This window comes from Schistocerca piceifrons, chromosome 6, assembly GCF_021461385.2.
Source record: "Schistocerca piceifrons isolate TAMUIC-IGC-003096 chromosome 6, iqSchPice1.1, whole genome shotgun sequence".
Taxonomy (NCBI): Eukaryota; Metazoa; Arthropoda; class Insecta; order Orthoptera; family Acrididae; genus Schistocerca; species Schistocerca piceifrons.
In genome coordinates, this window is record NC_060143.1 from 485,850,085 (window position 1) to 485,869,992 (window position 19,908).

Here is a 19,908-nt window from a genome sequence, read left to right on the forward strand (position 1 = left end):
TAAGTCTCCCATTCAATACTGCGTTACAATAACTTGTGAACAGCTATGCCTTCCAACTCGTCATTACGGGAGGTAGGTATCACGAGCCCGTATGAGCAAGTCTGCTCATTAAACGTAGCAGGGCACAGATATTAGTGATGAAACAAGGACTACATCACTGGACGTTCGAATATGGAGACGTGTGCAGGTAAGAAACACACTGTGGCCAGGCTACAATAGTTGCGAAAAGCACATGGAGCGACGCTACAGGCATGTCAGTAATGGCACGGTTCAGGCAATCGGTTACACTATTCTCGTGTTCTCGTAGGCTGTGATGTTCTTGATACGTCGTCCGCCGTTGTGCCTCAAAAGCGATCCATGGAGGATCTCCTGTCCGATAGCGTGTAATCGTTCGTTGGCCAACAGGCGACCCATAACTTTCTACAATACAATGCACGACGCTATCACTTCCGTATCATGTCAGTCACAACAAATTCGTAACCTTTCCCACACAAACAATGGTGCAGACTGCTTCGGTTTTTGCGAAAGTGAAACACACCTTCGCTTTGCAAGACAGAAGTCCTGTTTCGATATGTTTTGCTTTAGTTCTGCTATTGCACTACTCGAGTTGACATGTTCATGGTATAAAATGTAGTGAACTGTTAGTCAGTGATCATTCCCGTCGTATCGATTTTCTAGACCTTGGTTTGGATGACGTTTGTATAATTTTGCCTTTCTGGAGGTGCCTAACACATTTTTAACAGAAGTCTCCTTTTCTTTTCAAAAAAGGTCATTATAGCCTCTGCCACAGACATCCTGACTAGTAGGTCCATAATATTCTTTTTCGGTGTCTGGTGCTCACAGCACTGCTCTTTGTAGAATCTACAAAGCGCAGTAAACTCTGGCAAAATGCCATTCAAATCAGAATCTTCTATCAGAGAACGACTCTGATCCTCTGAAAGTAACAAAGCCATTGTGCATAAAAGTTTTCCCATAAAAATTGTACAGGAAATAGAACGAACACACCTCCGTGTTCTTTCAAGGATACAGTTACGCGGTAAACATCTTAGGTCTCCAGTCGTGCTAGTACTACTTTAACGCAAAATTGTGTTGTTTGGACATGAGACTACCAATATACTGTATGTCAATCATACAGCACCACGTAGAACGGATACCATCTTCCTCACGGGAGGCGTGCCAGAGATAAGTCCCTGCAGTCACAGTATCCTCTGTGTCCTCGGTGGCTCAGACGGATAGAGCGTCTGCCATGTAAACAGGAGATCCCGGGATCGAGTCCCGGTCGGGTCACACATTTTCAACTGTAGCCATTGACTTATATCAACGCATGTATGCAGCCAGGGGGTTTTCATTTGATTGTAATTTCACTTACATGTGCCACTATCTGTGAGCTACTAATGCCAGCATAGTCAACAGAAGTACATAGCGGAAAAACTTTCACGATCGTTGTATGTGGGTTGGAAGCAAGGCACCGAGACTGAGGACGGCGAAAGAGAATAAAAACCTAACTCGAACGATCGTCGGAGTTCGGGTGGAAACGATTATCAGCCGAGAACGTGGTTCAATAAGAAATCCTTTCGAAAAACCAATAAATGAAGAAAGGGAGAAAGAGGCTTCTGCTGTTTTCAATATATCGCTAGTGAATAACGCACAGTCACAGTTTTACACAGAGTACGTGAAGGAACTTGCTCCCCTTCTTTCAGTGGTGTACCGTAGGTCTGTAGAAGAGCGTAGCGTTCCAAAACATTGGAAAAGGGCACAGGTCATCCCCATTTTCAAGAAGGGACGTCGAACAGATGTGCAGAACTGTAACCTATATCTCTAACGTCGATCAGTTGTAGAATTTTGGAACACGTATTATGTTCGAGTATAATGACTTTTCTGGAGACTAGAAATCTACTCTGTAGGAATCAGCATGGGTTTTGAAAAAGACGATCGTGTGAAACCCAGCTCGCGCTACTCGTCCACGAGACTCAGAGGGTCATAGACACGGGATCACAGTTAGATGTCGTGTTTTTTGACTTCCGCAAGGCGTTAGATACAGTTTCCCGCAGTCATTAAATGAACAAAGTAAGAGCATACGGACTGTCAGACCAATTGTGCGATTGGAATGAAGAGTTCTTAGATAACAGAACGCAGCATGTTATTCTCAATGGAGAGAAGTCTTCCGAAGTAAGAGTGATTTCAGGTATGCCGCAGGGGAGTGACGTAGGACCGTTGCTATTCACAATATACATAAATAATCTTGTGGATAACATCGGAAGTTCACTGAGGCTTTTTGCGGATGATGGTGTGGTATATCGAGAGGCTGCAACAATGGAAAATTGTTCTGAAATGCAGGAGGATCTGCAACGAATTGACGCATGGTGCAGGGAATGGCAATTCAATCTAAATGTAGACAAGTGTAATGTGCTGCGAATACATAAAATGAAAGACCCTTCATCATTTAGCTACAATATAGCAGGTCAACAACTGGAAGCAGTTAATTCCATAAATTATCTGGGAGTAGGCATTAGGAGTGATTTAAAATGGAATGGTCATATAAAATTAATCGTCGGTAAAGCAGATGCCATACTGAGATTCATTGGAAGAATCCTAAGGAAACGCAGTCCGAAAACAAAGGAAGTAGGTTAAAGTACACTTGTTCGCCCACTGCTCGAATACTGCTTACCGGTGTGGGCTCTGTACCAGATAGGGTTGATAGAAGAGATAGAGAAGATCTAACGAATAGCAGCGCGCTTCATTACAGGATAATTTAGTAATGGCGAAAGCGTTTCGGAGATGATAGATAAACTCCAGTGGAAGACTCTGCAGGAGAGACGCTCAGTAGCTCGGTACGGGCTTTTGTTGAAGTTTCGAGAACATACCTCCTCCAAGGAGTCAAGCAGTATATTGCTCCCTCCTACGTATATCTCGCGAAGAGACCATGATGATAAAATCAGAGAGATTAGAGCCCACACAGAGGCATACCGGCAATCTCTCTTTCCACGAACTATACGAGAATGGAATAGAAGGGAGAACCGATAGAGGTACACAAGGTACCCTCCGCCGCACACCGTCAGGTGGCTTGCGGAGTATGGATGTAGATGTAGATGTAGAAGTGTTTCACATCAGCGAAATGCAGCGAACCCGAGCTTATTCATCTAGAGGAGGCTCCTTTCTTCTGCGAACGCATACTGTTGGAGCTTACCAGAAGTTTAGAGATGCTTCAACAAACTGTTGCTATAGACAGGGGCTTGCAATTTGGGCCTTCCGCCCCCTTACAGTTTTTTTGGTAGCAAAGCAGACGAGCGCACCTTTCTAACCATGTTTCACAGTCCACTGCGTTAGAGAATCTAGATAAATATGAGCTGGAAGGAGGCAAATTCCTCATGATGTTCGACATAACACCTAGTATGAGTTCCGAAGGTTCCCGCAGAATAGTGTAACATCCACGAGATAAATTTTAGCTACAGTGCGACGAGAGGAAATTATGCCTCAAACAGTTATAAACATTATCGATCCGACATGTGGAAAAACAGTGAAATAAAACAAAACGATGATAAATATTAATTAGTTATATAATATTTTATGATGTAATTGGACATATCGATGTGTATCATACAAAGACAATGATAATTGTAAATTCCTTTTATGATCTGCGTTTGTCTTCCGTTGTTTTTACCTTTTTTTTGTTGGCTTTTGTAGGTTGCGGACGCAAGACGCATATCAAACTGAGGTCTTTTAAGAAATTGTAATTATTTGTTAATTATTACTTTCGAATGTAATTCATTATTATTATAAATATGAGTGAATAATTATTTATAACTTTAATCTCTCTCTCAATAAGCATTATCTGTGTTAATTATTTCTTTCCGTTGCAAGAAGCGCAGCCATTGTTGATAGCGGTTTGTATCGCATTTTTATCTGTGTTTCTTACTAAAGTATCAAAGGTTTGCTTGATGAAAATTAACCTAAATAGTGCACAATATAAAAGTAAAGTTTAATAACCATTGTCAGACGGTGCGGACGAAGGTTCTAGGCGCTACAGTCTGGAACCGCGCAACCGCTACGGTCGCAGGTTCGAATCCTGCCTCGGGCATGGATGTGTGTGATGTCCTTAGGTTAGTTAGGTTTAAGTAGTTCTAAGTTCTAGGGGGCTGATGACCTCAGATGTTATGTCCCATAGTGCTCAGAGCCATTTGAACCACTTTTATTAATCATTAATTCAAATACTTAATCTGTTAAAAGGAAATTTGCTCTAACAATACAAAGTCTCTGTCAGTTGTCTGCCACCATATTAACAACTATCTCAGCGGCAAATTCAAATTACGCAACTCTGCAGACATAAATGCCGAAGGTAATAAAAATGTGTAAAAATAACTGTGCACCGGTAGTCCCGAACTCATTTTAATGAAAATAATTTGAATCAGATTGGCTCTTTAAAAACAGCGCTCATAGCACGATCCATATAAAAAACTTTTCTTGCTGATGCATGGAGCCGAAATTAATTACGCACGAGTTGCGAAGAACATTGTTTGAGGTAACATGCGTCAGTGTTGTGCGCGGCTGATATTCGGTGGTTTTAATTATCATTTTGCTGAAGATAACTGTTTCCATCATAATAAATAGTTGTATAGAATCTGTTGTATGAACTGTGATTTAGTGACACTTACACAACTTACAGACAACACTTTAACACAACGTTAACTTGGATTTCTTTAGCAAGTTGACCAAATCTTTAGCCGGGAGAAAAAATTATTTTGTGATTACTCACTGTAATGAAATAACATTCTCATTCTCATTTACAAATTAGTTAAATACCAAACCACTTAATAACACAGCGAACGCCACAATAAGTTGGTTAATTTGGATTTAAAAATTCGCCATCTTCTCACTTTTCACAAAGTGTACCTGGTGATCCGTCTGGAAGTAAAATCCCGGTCGACTTATCCTCCTTCCCAGAGCTCGTTTCACTGACGAGATACCTTCTAAGAAGCAAAACGATCATCGTTACCTCCTGTATGAATTCCAGTGAGGCGACTGATTTACTGAATACTGTTCGCATCTCCGATTTCGAAATTTTCAGCGGATTTCGGGAGTGTTATTTATAGCTGGTGTACCCAACGTCGCTGTCGGTGACTCCCCGCCGTGTCACGGCGTTGTGAAGTATATATGGTGTTTACCAGACGCTGAGGCGTCTGCGCGGAGTGGGAGTCAGTAGCAGCAGTCCACTTGGCGGGAGGAGCTCCTGCTCTGAGGCGAGCGGTGCTGAGGACCTACCTTACACCAAAACATCCGCCTCCCTACCCCACCCCCACCCCTCCTTTCTTCTCGCTCGAAGCGACTCACGCTGTTTTCTGGTGCGGCGCCCGCGGGGCGAAGATCATGAGTGCGGGTCGCGGCGTCACTTATAAAAACGACGCCCGCGTCGGCGACGCCGCCACTTGCCGCCGACACGCAACAAGACGACGCCTCCCACCATGTCCGTGCTACGACAGTTCGCAGCCACCGTCATAGGTGAGTCGTTGGAAGTACGTCTGTCAAGCTCAACTTTTCCGTAACTGTGTAGCACGTGGTCCCATTCGGGGCAGGCAGGCATCGGGAGTTCCGGCAAAGATTTTCGACATCATAAGAAAGGCCACCTGGTCGTTTAGTAGGAACCGACAGCTGTTTCTGTAGTCTTTGCAATTTGCTCAAAGTAGTGCCCTTTCGCGGCGGTGATAGTCGTAATGATTGAAAGAACTTCTCAAGGTTTCAAACACGTGCGTCGCATACCAGATGCGAAATAGCAGTCCCTGTGTTTTTAGGAAGGACGGTGTCGCGTTCCCTCGGACATGCGTACGTGTTTATTCGCCAATACCAGGCTCTCGACTCTCAATAAAAATGTTCTTCCTGGATCTACATCTACATCTACATGGATACTCTGCAAATCACATTCAAGTGCCTGGCAGAGGGTTCATCGAACCACCTTCACAATTCTCTATTATTCCCATCCCGTACAGCGCGCGGAAAGAATGAACACCTATATCTTTCCGTACAATCTCTGATTTCCCTTATTTTATCGTAGGGATCGTCCCGCCCTATGTAGGTCGCTGTCAACAAAATATTTTCGCATTGGGAGGAGAAAGTTAGTGATTGGAATGTCGTGAGAGGATTTCGTCGCAACGAAAAACGCCTTTCTTTTAATGATTTCCAGCCCAAATCCTGTATCATTTCTGTGACACTCTCTCCCATATTTCGCGATAATACAAAACGTGCTGCCTTTCTTTCAACTTTTTCGACTTACTCCGTCACTCCTATCTGGTAAGGATCCGACACCACGCAGGAGTATTCTAAAAGAGGACGAACAAGCGTAGTGTAGGCAGTCTCCTTAGTATACTGTTACATTTTCTAAGTGTCCTGCCAATAAAACGCAGCCTTTGGTTAGCCTTCCCACAACATTTTCTATGTGTTCCTTCCAATTTAAGTTGTTCGTAATTGTAATACCTAGGTATTTAGTTAACTTTACGGCTTTTAGACTACACTGATTTATCGTGTAACCGAAGTTTAACGAGTTCCTTTTAGCACTCATGTGGATGACCTCGCTCTTTTCGTTATTTAGGGTCAACTGCCACTTTTCACACCATTCAGATATCTTTTCTAAATCGTTTTGCAGTTTGTTTTGATCTTCTGATGACTTTATTAGTCGATAAACGACAGTGTCATCTGCAAACAACCGAAGGCGGTTCCTCAGATTGTCTCCCAAATCGTTTATATAGATAAGGAACAGCAAAGGGCCTATAACACTACCTTGGGGAACGCCTGAAATCATTTTTGTTTTACTCGATGAAACTCCGTCAGTTACTACGAACTGTGACCTCTCTGACAGGAAATCGCAAATCCAGTCACATAACTGAGACGATATTCCACAAGCACGCAATTTTACCACGAGCCGCTTGTGTGGTGCAGTGTCAAAAGCTTTCCGGAAATCCAGGAATACGGAATCGATCTGAAATCCCTTGTCAATAGCACTCAGCACTTCATGTGAATAAAGAGCTAGTTGTGTTTCACAGGAACGATGTTTTCTAAAGCCATGTTGACTGTGTGTCGACAGACAGTTTCCTTCGAGGTAATTCATAATGTTCGAACACAATATAGTTCTAAAATCCTGCTGCACATCGACGTTAACGATATGGGCCTGTAATTTAGTGGATTGCTCCTACTACCTTTCTTGAATATTGGTGTGACCTGTGCAAGTTTCCAGTGTTTTGGTACGGATCTTTCGTCGACCGAACGGTTCTATGTGATTGTTAAGTATGGAGCTAATGCATCAGCTGATGCATCAGCATACTCCGAAAGGAACCTAATTGGTATACAGTCTGGACCAGAAGACTTCCTTTTATTAAGTGATTTGAGTTGCTTCACTACTCTGAGGATATTTACTTCTACGTTACTTATGTTGGCAGCTGTTCTCGATTCGAATTCTGGAATATTTACTTCGTCTTCTTTTGTGAATGCATTTCGGAAGGCACTCTTTTCGATTGGAATATCTGTAACGTATGAGTGCAGGTTGTGACACAGAGATGGCGACTTATGAAAGTTTGGATCTGGCCGTGATTCGTGCATCGATAGCAGAAGCGGTTAAGGTGACCGCTCGCTTAAAGCAGCAGACCCGGGTTCGAGTCCCCATCCAGCACAATATTCGTTGTCGTCATTACAATATACAGGCGATGCTGGTTCATATTCACAACTGTGAATAAATTTCGCCACGTGGGGTGACCTTGTGGTTTGAGGCGCCATGTGACGTACTGCGCGCCCCCTCCCGTCGGAGGTTCGAGTCCTCCCTCGGGCAAGGATATGTGTGTTATTCTTACCATAAGTTAGTTTAATTAGTGTGTAAATCTAGGGACCGATGACATCAGCAGTTTGGTCCTTTAGGTACTCATACACATCCGAACATTTTGAATAAATTTCCTGCATTCTAAAAGAATCCACGAAACTTCATGTTGCCTCGAGGACATAGTTTGTCGAACAAAATTCTGTATGTACTGTAGACTACTTATGTAAAACTTTTACGTATATCCCAATAAGAGTCGAGGGGCATGAAAGGGAAGAAGTGGTTTGGAAGGGAGTGAGACAGGGTTGTAGCCTATCCCCGCTGTTATTCAATCTGTATATTGAGCAAGCAGTAAAGGAAACAAAAATTCGGAGTAAAAATTAATATAGAAAGAATAAGAACTTTGAGGTTCGCCAATGACATTGTAATTCTGTCAGAGACAGCAAAGGACTTGGAAGAGCAGCTGAACGGAATGGACAGTATCTTGAAAGGAGGATATAAGATGAACACCACTAAAAGCAAAACGAGGATAATGGAATGTAGTCGAATTAAATCGGGTGATGCTGCGGGAATTAGATTAGGAAATGGGACACTTAAAGTAGTAAAGGAGTTTTGCTATTTGGGGAGCAAAATAACTGATGATGGTCGAAGTAGGCTCTGAGCACTATGGGACTCAAATTCTAAGGTCATCAGTCCCCCAGAACTTAGAACTACTTAAACCTACCTAACCTAAGGACAGCACACACATCCATGCCCGAGACAGGATTCGAACCTGCGACCGTAGCGGTCACGCGGCTCCAGACTGTAGCGCCTAGTACCGCTCGGCCACCCCGGCCGGCGATGGTCGAAATAGAGAGGATATGAAATGTACACTGGCAATGGCAAGGAAAGCGTTTCTGAAGAATAGAAATTTGTTAACGTCGAGTATTGATTTAAGTGTCAGGAAGTCATTTCTGAAAGTATTTGTATGGAGTGTAGCCATGTATGGAAGTGAAACGTGGACGATAAATAGTTTAGACAAGAAGAGAATAGAAGCTTTAGAAATATGGTGCTACAGAAGAATACTGAAGAATAGATGGGTATATCACATAATTAATGAGGAGGTATTGAATAGAATTGGAGAGAAGAGAAATTTGTGGCACAACTTGACTAGAAGAAGGGATCGGTTGGTAGGGCATATTCTGAGGCATTAACGGATCACCAATTTAGTACTGGAGGGCAGCGTGGAGGGTAAAAATCGTAGATCCTAGAGGAAGACCAGGAGATGTATACACTAAACAGATTCAGAAGGATGTAGGTTGCAGTAGGTACTGGGAGATGAAGAAGCTTGCACAGGATAGAGTAGCACGAAGAGCTGCATCAAACCAGTCTCTGGACTGAAGACCACAACAACAAGTTTTATCAAGATCGCTAAGTTAGTACATTACTAGGTTGGTGCCTCTATCTTGTGCACATTGTATGTTCTTATTGTGACAGAGTGGTGTAAATCATTGTATCATGTAACTGTCAATGCTCGGTTTTATGCATCTGATGATGGCATTTTATTTTGCCGAACCGGTAATCCAGTATTGTATGAACATAGCGATCATGGCAACGAATCAAAATATTTTCATAAAAAGGCTACAGTACAAATTCATAGATCGACTATTGCACTCACTGATAATGTCAGTTAACCAAAATTTCTTGTTGTACTTTATTTGAAGCGTCGTGTTTTTATTCTGGGCATGATGAGAACACTGGAAAATAATTGATGTGCGCTGTTTACAAATGTAAATTAGATCTGAAAAACCATAACCGTTACAGTAACATGGGAATAATATAGATATCGTGATTTTGATTTCAGACAGTGCAACCTTCGAAAAAATCGGAAGACCCAAACTGAAAAGGAAATTATTCTAGCTTTGCAAACCGCTAAGCTCGAAGAATAATTAAAGAGAAAGTCTGAAAAGGGTCTACTTACAAAACAGTCGTGCGCCTCATTATTCTTAAGCGTTTGGAATCTATAGCAAATAGCAAGCACTCACAGCATGTACTAATCTAACCTTAAAAAATGCTTATACATTGGACACGTGCGCCGCTGCAACTTGGCATTTTTCTCGTCAATAAATCGTTGCCAGAGGTGAAAAAAATTTGTTGCACCCAACGACTGTGACCCCAATCGTTCTGAACACTAGTCAAGTACTTTAAGATCGAGCTACCATGCCTACTATTGTAACTTAACACATTCTGTCTTCGACTAGTGCACGGGGCGAACATATCTTTTTATAAAACTCCCAACGATAATGATGTTGGCAGGTTCTCAGTTGCAGAGTAAGAATAGGCAGCAATAGCTTTGAGAATTGCAATGAAAATTCCACCTGGAGACGCAAGGAGCTACTGCAGGATCACGATAACCTACAGCAGAGTCATCTATCGGTTCGTGCATGACTAAGCCATCTTTCTTAAGAAATCATGAGCCTTACATTCTCTGTAGTATGCACCAGTAACCTTTCGAGACTGCGCCACTTCGTGAAGGGAAACGCATTATTTATACCTTCACTTAACATCTCTTCCTGTTTTTTTACTTATTTAATTATTTTTGTATATAGAAAGCACTTCAAATCGCAAGAAATTATTTATTTTTAATTCTTGAATTCACGACAGGTACCAGTTGGTAATATACGGCGGCTTCGTGTACTTGCTCCTACCGTCATCTGGAGTCTATGATGTGAAGATAGTTACCCGAGTTGAAAATAAATAATTCATTGTGGTTTGAACTGCTTTCTATTAAAATTATACGGTATCTGTGGTTCCAAAAGATGTAAAAAAGTATGTGTTTCTAGTGCCTAATACTATTTAAGTCGGCGGTTTTTTGACCGTGATGATGCTGTCTTCAGTAATTTCGTGTCTTAGCCTAATCGTTTCGTACTTACCGAACTACTACACCCTACATCTCCTATAATGTTTCACCTATTCCAGAGATGTCCCTATTACTTTTCTCAGTGCCAAGTTAACTAGTCATCGATGTCGTAGCAGGCGTTCCTCTAACCTGTCTCTCAAAGTGGCAAGGAGTCTTAACACATCCCTATAATGGCAAGTTACAAGTATTGTTACCGTATTCCAGGATTTATGAAAGCGAACGTGCAACTAATGGATTTTAAGCAGTTGGTCTGTTGGTTTCGACTCCAAAACATAGCATTATTTTATATTCGAGAATACAGGCTAGAGTGCAGTACTTGTACATGGATTCATTTACCAGCTGTGATTATTTGTAGACAGATACAAATACGGTCGTCATTCCAAACCGGACATGTAATGTTCAAAAAAGTGTTAATAGCTTTAAACTTTAGAGATTCAGTAGGTAAAATGGAACCGTCTAGTATTTATCTCAGGTAGAGACAGATTCGCAAAATCCGTCCTGTCAACAACTTCTACATACCTTCCTACAGCGAGATACGAACACAATAACAAAACTCTCCCTCACAATAACGTGTCCTAACTGAACTATCGAACATTGAAAGAATATTCTCTTACGATATCTATACAAGTAATAAGCGATTGAACATTGAGAATATGGGGGCCTCTCAATACAACATAAGGCAACAAATTTTTGGAACACTCCTAAAGCAGAAATCTGATTCCCAAAATTCAACTTCTGTATCAATTAATTACACCTTCAGAACAGAGAGGAAAATAAGTATTTAATTCCTTAAAGCGTTTATTAATGGTTCTGTCAACAGTTGCAGGCTCAAAACTTGTAGCCTAATACATACTGCAACTGTTGACAGAACCATTAATAAACGATTTAAGGAATTTGAATGAGCCGGCCGAAGTGGCCGTGCGGTTAAAGGCGCTGCAGTCTGGAACCGCGAGACCGCTTCGGTCGCAGGTTCGAATCCTGCCTCGGGCATGGCTGTTTGTGATGTCCTTAGGTTAGTTAGGTTTAACTAGTTCTAAGTTCTAGGGGACTAATGACCCCAGCAGTTGAGTCCCATAGTGCTCAGAGCCATTTGAACCATTTTTTGAATTTGAATGAAATTGCTGTTCCCTGTCAACGAAATGTTGAAACTGAAATAAAATGCTGACTTGTTGAAACTGAAATATTATTTTATTTCCATCAACAAGGAAATGTTCGGTTCTGATAATGCAATTTAAGAAACAAAATCTTTAATTAACTTTATTAGTGATATTACTCCTATTTTTAGCTCTAAGTTATTATTATTCACAAAATCAAACAGCTCTTTAGTAAAACTTCTTTGAAGTTAGGAAGGTAGGAGATGAGATACTGGCAGAAATAAACCTGTGAGGATGGAAGGTGAGTCGTGCATGGGTAGCTCAGTTGATAGGGCACATGCACGAGAATGGTGAAGCTCTCCAGTTTGAATCCCGATGCGACACACATATGGAGTCTCATATGAGCACACATTTCACTTTAGAGCAAAAGTTAATTCTGGAAATAGGCTCCTTATGGGTACATTCAAAGTTATTGACTCTCAGATAACTTTCGGGATTAGGAACAGGATTCTAGTACACAATACGTGACTAAAGTCAATAACTATCACATCTATACATTTACAATGTGATTTGCGGAGTATTCATGAAGATGCAGATAAACTATCCTGGAACACCCGAAGATTAAATTCCAAGAAATGTATTAAATCGCAGCGGATGAGATACCGATTGTATACATTTACAAATGTAGTAAAACAGTACAAGCGATACGTTGAGCTGCAGTTGTTACCGTACAGGACGGTACTGCATAATCATTGTTCGCTTACAAATTGCTCTAATATAATTGTTCCTTCCAAGCAGAAACACTGTAAGGCACTGCTGAAACACGCCGTGCTGCAGTACTCCTATTACATGTCCGTCCGGAGCTTATTTCCAGTAACTTTTCAAAAGCTTATCCTCTCTTCCGCTCCAAGGCACTGACAGTCTAAAAGCTAGTGACTGACTGCCGGCCGTTCCTCCCTTGAACCTCGTGCTTAGGCGCGCTAACCACCTCCTATACACGTTAACCACCCCCTTTACACGAGAGACGGTACTCCAGTTTTTCCTTCCCTAACAATAAATTTCCACCTATCGATCCCGATGCACTAATCAGTAATAGGACTAACTTATTTTCTACACGACAATCACACACACACAAATATTCACCGTTATTACAAACGGCGAAAAGAAATGTACATTTTCAAAATCCTTCTTCATTTCCGTATCAATACTTCACACCAGTAGCGCACTTTTGTTGAAGAAGTCTTTCTTCTCCTGCACCAGTCTATTCCTGATACCTTTTTCACCTAGGCCATCTAGTGCAGTTTTACTTCACCTGAAGATGACGAATAGCAGCCTTATCGGAATGTTGCGACAACAAGATGCCACTACTCTGCAGATAACCTGACAAGATTACATAAATGAAATTTGCCGAGAAAGCCTACAATCCCACGTAATTCTTTCACTTTATCCACTATCGCGTCACTGAAGTTAAACACCTCACTGTTCTGCTTCTAGTATTCTTTGTCACCTTCACCTTTGCCATTTATATCCCTGCTGTGCAGATAAAAGGCAGCGATTTACAAAAATTAAATGATACGAGGAAAATGAAACATTCATTCGACAGAACTGTTACTACTAGTAGCGTTTCCATTATTGTTTTAACATACAAGCAGCCATATCATAAAACTTTTTTCCTCGCTATAAGCGACACAAGCGAGCGTTCCGCGTACTCCCTACAACGTAAAAACATATCGCAGAGCGTACAGACAAGCAGGACTCTACAAGGGTCCAAATAGGAACGTTAATCAAGGGTAAATGTCTCCTCTTCAACCCCACGACTGGCCTATTCCGTCCTTAGGCACTGTTGTCATGTAATATCAAAAAGCTGAGAAATACGTCAGCTGTGACATTCCAAACAGGACACAGCTCATGTCTCAAGCTCGCATCAGTTCTGCTGAACATCATAGCTATCACATTCTTGTCAGTGGAGGCACACTACGTGCACCGAATACACACTTGGTACTGAGGGTCACGATCATAGGTCACACATAAGATGTAGTGTCCTTTTTTATTTCTGCAATCCTTCTCTAGGTAACTATACAATCAACTAGAAATGGTTATGTTGATAAGAATATTTGTCATGCGTTTGTTACGAGGCAGCAAAAATAATGTGCCCTGTTCATGGTAGACATTAAAGGCGTATACGAAAAAATATCTGTGTCGAGAAGTTTTCTACAGCATCAGGAGTAATTTCAGACGAATCAGTAAATTTGTAGTAGGACACTAGCTCAATACATAATATCATACTAGGAAGAAGAACAATCTACATAAAGACCTAAAATCATTTACCGTGGTCGAAATAGGGATCCAATATTCAGGAGCATACGTTTTCAATAAATTACCAGTCACCATAAAAAACTTGGTTCCAGATAAAACACAGTTTAAACTGGGTTTGATAGGCTTTTTGTTACGAAACTCCTCCTACTCCAGAGATGAATATCTTAACAAGGAGTGATAGACCTGCTTGAGGAAAAACTTCTGTTGGATCTGAGTTTTGACAGCATTTGATCACTACAGTCAATTAAGATATTTTGTGTATGATAAATTTATTAAAAGTGCCTAACTATGTTTCGTTCTGATAGTGTATAAATTCTGTAAATATTATCATTTCCCGTTTACTGTAATGATTTCGTATATTCTGACAAGCTATTGATAAATGATCAGGGAAGTACGTATTATATTCAAACGTTCTATGTTTTTTATGTTACACTTTCTGACATGGCCCACACCTACGAGAGTCACCTCATTTTTGCGTCTATGGTAAGAAAACTAAATCTAAAATAGTCTTACGACCGTTAATAGTGATGTGGGGCTATATACTTACAGCAAAACATAAAAACATACACGGAGAGAAAGAGACTGATAGGAGAGAGAGCTAGATAGAGAGAGAGAGAGAGAGAGAGAGAGACAGAGAGAGAAAGAGAGAGAGTGAGAGAGCCAAGAGTAGGTCGGGGGGGGGGGGGGGGGGGATTTGAGACTGCAGCCACAGCTTCAACTTAATATTTGCAGAATCGTACGCGTTCCGTTACTGAACAACGTAACTGTTTAGTGTGTTTCAAGAGACTGCATTTTCAAGGAACAGAGCACTTTCCGACTTATTTACACAACTGTGTAGCATATCAGCAGAGAAGCAGGGCAGTATAGCAATAGTTTACCTATGATTCAAGGAAAATTGTTAAATAAACCTAAACATAAATAACAGATTTTACGAACGGTGAATCGTAGGCAACGTGTAGTCAACAAGGAATGGTATAAGTAAAACATGGCAAAACAAATCCTTAAAAATCTCACTCTTCCAAAGGCGCCACGAACTGCAGATTCTCACTCTATTTCCTAGATGTTTCCTATACCACCCGCTGCATTCCAAAGAAACTTTCTACATTTTGTGCACATTAGTGCCTACCTGGACCTACGTAAACACAGAGTTTCTTCTCATTCTACTACCGGGCTGTAAACCGGTGACTTCTGAAGCCCTTATGCCGCAGGAGTTTGTAACTGTGTTGCCTATTGTGCGTCCGGCACTCAAAGTGTGGTTATACTAAAGAGAGTTGGGTGGACTGCCTGCACTGACCTCCACCCCTTCGGGTCCGTCCTGCTGAAAACTGCTCCGAGGGTGCTTTCTCCGGTTGCCTATAAGACTCTGCTGTTCGCTCGAGCGTTGTCACGTCACACGAATGTCCTCTTACTTATGAAAGCATACAAATTCGAAAAAAATGTAAATTAAGACCATTCATTACTGGCAATCGCTAGTACTGGTATGAATTACATTTTGCAGTGTCGATTACTTATTCGAATCTAGTGGGTCTCTGTATTCTGATTTTATATACTTTATGGGAACGTTTTTGAACAAAAAACGGTCGCCTAACAGAGGCCTTCTTTGCGTGATTTCTTTTTCACTCTATACATTCTCGGTATAACTGAGAGCGAGTCCGTTGGCTGTTCTAGCGTCACCTCTTGAGCCCTTGATTAAGATCTGCATCTTTCGAAATAAGAGGGGCATTCAATAAGTAACGCAACACATTTTTTTAAAATCTGGTTGAAACCAGATTCCTATACACCACGTTATTACCCACTCCTCTGCTCTATTTTTCAAAATAATCTCTATTCAATAAGACGGCCTGACGCCACCTTACTGGAAGGGCATGTACGCCTGCATGGCACCATTCTACTGGTTAATGTCAGTGCCAACATCTTGCTGCATTAGTTATCTCCCAATCAATAATCTCCCCATCGTCCCCGTACTCCTTCCCGTGGAGTGCATCCTTCATAGGGCGAAACAGATGGAAGTCGGAAGGTGTGAGATCTAGCCTGTAGGGTAGACGAATAAGATGATTCCAGTTAGCCGGCCGGTGTGGCCGAACGGTTCTAGGCGCTTAGGTCTGGAACCGCGCGACCGCTACGGACGCAGGTTTGAATCCTGCCTCGGGCATGGATGTGTGTGATGTCCTTAGGTTAGTTAGGTTTAAGTAGTTCTAAGTTCTAGGGGACTGATGACCTCAGATGTTAAGTCCCATAGTGCCCTGAGCCATTTGAACCATCAGTCCAGTTACGTTTTGTGACAAACTACCTGTCACGATCAGACTTGTAACGTGCAGGCAATTCGACACAGATGATCCTTCGATGCTCGCTATGGTCTATTGGTAGCTGGCGGGGACCCAGAGGGCACACAACTTTGAGTATTTCAACTGGTTTCTGGTTTATGGGTGTGTCAGCAGTACCAACAGAGATGTCAAGCTGTGTGGCGAGGTGTTTTATTGTGATCTGTCAATCACCTGGAATGAGAATGTCCGTACATTCTAACTTTGCAGGGGTCACAGGTGTGCCGGAGATAGGACAGGCTTGCGCGTCCTAGTTGCAATAATGACAGATGCCTCATCCAGCGAGTTCACGTTCTTTGTTCACTGCCATGGACCCGGTCGACATTCTGCAAGCGCCTATGAATGTCTATGATGCTCTGGTTTTCCTCCAAAAGAAACTCAGTTACAGCTCTCTGCTTGGATCGCACCTCTCTTACAGATGTCTCCTCAAGGCTACTTATAGCGCTGTGTCGTATCGGAACTTCATAAGACCTTAGGAGCTGTAGCGGTAATACACTACTAGCCATTAAAATTTCTACACCACGAAGATGACGTGCTACAGACGCGAAATTTAACCGACAGGAAGAAGATGCTGTGATATGCAAATGATTAGCTTTTCAGAGCATTCACACAAGGTTGGCGCCGGTGGCGACAAAGTGCCGACATGAGGACAGCTTCCAACCGATTTCTCATACACAAACAGCACTTGACCGGCGTTGTCTGGTGAAACGTTGTTGTGATGGCTCGTGTAAGGAGGAGAAAGACGTACCATCACGTTCCCGAATTTGATAAAGGGCTGATTGTAGCCTATCGCGATTACGGTTTACCGTATCGCGACATTGCTGCTCGCGTTGGTCGAGATCCAATGACTGTTAGCAGAATATGGAATCAGTGGGTTCAGGAGGGTAATACGGAACGCCTTTCTGGATCCCAACGAACTCGTATCACTAGCAGTCGAGATGACAGGCATCTTATCCGCATGGCTGTAACGGATCGTGCAGCCACGTCTCGATCCCTGAGTCAACAGATGGGGACGTTTGCAACACAACAATCATCTGCACGAACAGTTCGACGACGTTTGGGGCAGCATGGACTATCAGCTCGGAGACCATGCCTGCGGATACCCCTTATGCAGCATCACAGACAGGAGTGCATACGATGGTGTACTCAACGACGAACCTGGGTGCACGAATGGCAAAACGTCATTTTTTCGGATGAATCCAGGTTCTGTTTAAGGCATAATGATGGTCACATCCGTGTTTGGCGACATCGCGGTGAACGCACATTGGAAGCGCGTGTTTGTCATCGCCATACTGGCGTATCATCTGGCGTAATGGTACGGGGTGCCATTGGTTACACGACTCGGTCACCTCTTGTTCGCATTAACGGCACTTTGAACAGTGGACTTTACATTTCAGATGTGTTACGACCCGTGGCTCTACTTTTCATTCGATCCCTGCGAAACACTACATTTCGGGAGGATAATGTACGACCGCATGTTGCAGGTCCTGTACGGGCCTTTCTGGATACAGAAAATGTTCGACTGCTGCCCTGGCCAGCACATTCTCTAGATCTCTCACTAATTGAACACGTCTGGTCAATGGTGGCCGAGCAACTGGCTCGTCACAATACGCCAGTCACTACTCTTGATGAACTGTGGTATCGTATTGAAGGTGCATGGGCAGCTGTACCTGTACACGGCATCCTAGTTCTGACTCAATGCCCAGGCGTATCAAGGCCGTTATTACGGCCAGAGGTGGTTGTTCTGGGTACTGATTTCTGAGGTTCTATGCACCCAAACTGCGTGAAAATGTAATCACATGTCAACTGTAGTATAATATATTTGCCGAATGAATACACGTTTATCATCTGCATTTCTTCTTGGTGTAACAATTTTAATGGACAGTAGTGTATTCCACGATGTCCCACAGCAAATTCCACATTTTTCAACCTAAACTGGCCGGAAAAAGTATTGCTTATTGAACGCCCCTCGTATATTGGCCGTAGAGTCCCCCATAGTTCACCATAGATGGGATCATTCACCTTTCGTCACAGTTTTACCGACGTATCTGGCTGTGTACGAAGGCAGAGTGGTCTCGTTGTACTGTGACGGTCTCAGACATAGACGGACGAGTACAGACGCCTTGCGGCGTGGTTTGCAGTGGACGTGTCGTGCTGCATGCTGTTCGGGGTGGTGGCCGGGTGGACGTCGTCGGCGCTGCCGCTGCTGCAGTCGGACGCCTCCCCGCTGGGGGTGCCGCTGACGGTGGAGGAGGGCTCGTGGGTGGGCGCCGTCAGCACGCTGACGGGCACCGTGGGCACGCCGCTGTTCGGGCTCTGCGTGGCGCGCTACGGCTGCAAGCCGTCCGCCTTCCTCGCCGCCGCCCTCATGCTCGGCAGCTGGGTGCTCATCGTGAGTATCCATACCGCCCGCCGGTAACGTTACAACTGTGTGACGGCGGCACACTACAAATGTTAAACTGAAGTTAAAATCATCTGGGTTGTTGGGCTGCGACGTATTTCTTCAAACAATCGGCGTTTCGACCCCTCTGCTGGTGTCATCTTCAGGATCAAAAAATGGTTCAAACTTCTCTGAGCACTATGGGACTTAACATCTGAGGTCATCAGTCCCCTAGAAGTTAGAACAACTTAAACCTAACTAACCTGAGGACATCACACACATCCATGCCCGAGGCAGGATTCGAAACTGCGACCGTAGCGGTCGCGCGGTTCCAGACTGAAGCGCCTAGAACCGCTCGTCCGCACCGGCCGGCTCTTCAGGATCGTGTGGTGTCGACTGTAGACTGGGTGCAGTCAGAGACCAGTGTCGCCTTCACTTATAATGGGAGTTTTCTACATCTACATCCGTACTCTACAAGCCACCTGACAGTGTGTGGCGGAGGGTACTTTGAGTACCTCTATCGGTTCTCCCTTCTGTTCCAGTCTCTCATTGTTCGTGGAAAGAAAGATTGTCGGTGTGCCTCTGTGTGGCCTCTAATCTCTCTGATTTTATCCTCATTTCGCGAGATATACTTAGGAGGGAGCAATACAGGGTGTTGCAAAAAGGTACGGCCAAACTTTCAGGAAACATTCCTCACACACAAAGAAAGAAATTATGTTATGTGGACATGTGTCCGGAAACGCATACTATCCATGTCAGAGCTCTTTTTATTACTTCTCTTCAAATCACATTAATCATGGAATGGAAACACACAGCAACAGAACGTACCAGCGTGATTTCAAACACTTTGTTACAGGAAAATTTCAAAATGTCCTCCGTTAGCGAGGATACATGCATCCGCCCTCCGGCTCATCGAATCCCGAATGCGCTGATGCAGCCCTGGAGAATGGTGTGTTGTATCACAGCCGTCCACAATACGAGCACGAAGAGTCTCTACATTTGGTATCGGGGTTGCGTAGACAAGAGCTTTCAAATGCCCCCATAAATGAAAGTCAAGAGGGTTGAGGTCAGGAGAGCGTGGAGGCCATGGAATTGGTCCGCCT

The 19,908-nt window shown here is 43.1% G+C and overlaps 1 protein-coding gene across 1 annotated transcript in view; it reads left to right on the forward strand.

Moving 5' to 3' along the window:
• Positions 1-5,459: 5,459 nt before the first annotated feature.
• The window catches only part of LOC124803401 (facilitated trehalose transporter Tret1-like), a 56,714-nt gene continuing 42,265 nt past the window's right edge, over positions 5,460-19,908 (forward strand). Inside the window, exons 1-2 of the mRNA XM_047264584.1 lie at positions 5,460-5,496; positions 18,567-18,817. Coding sequence (XP_047120540.1) covers positions 5,460-5,496; positions 18,567-18,817 — 288 coding nt within the window. The remainder of the gene's footprint in view (positions 5,497-18,566; positions 18,818-19,908) is intronic.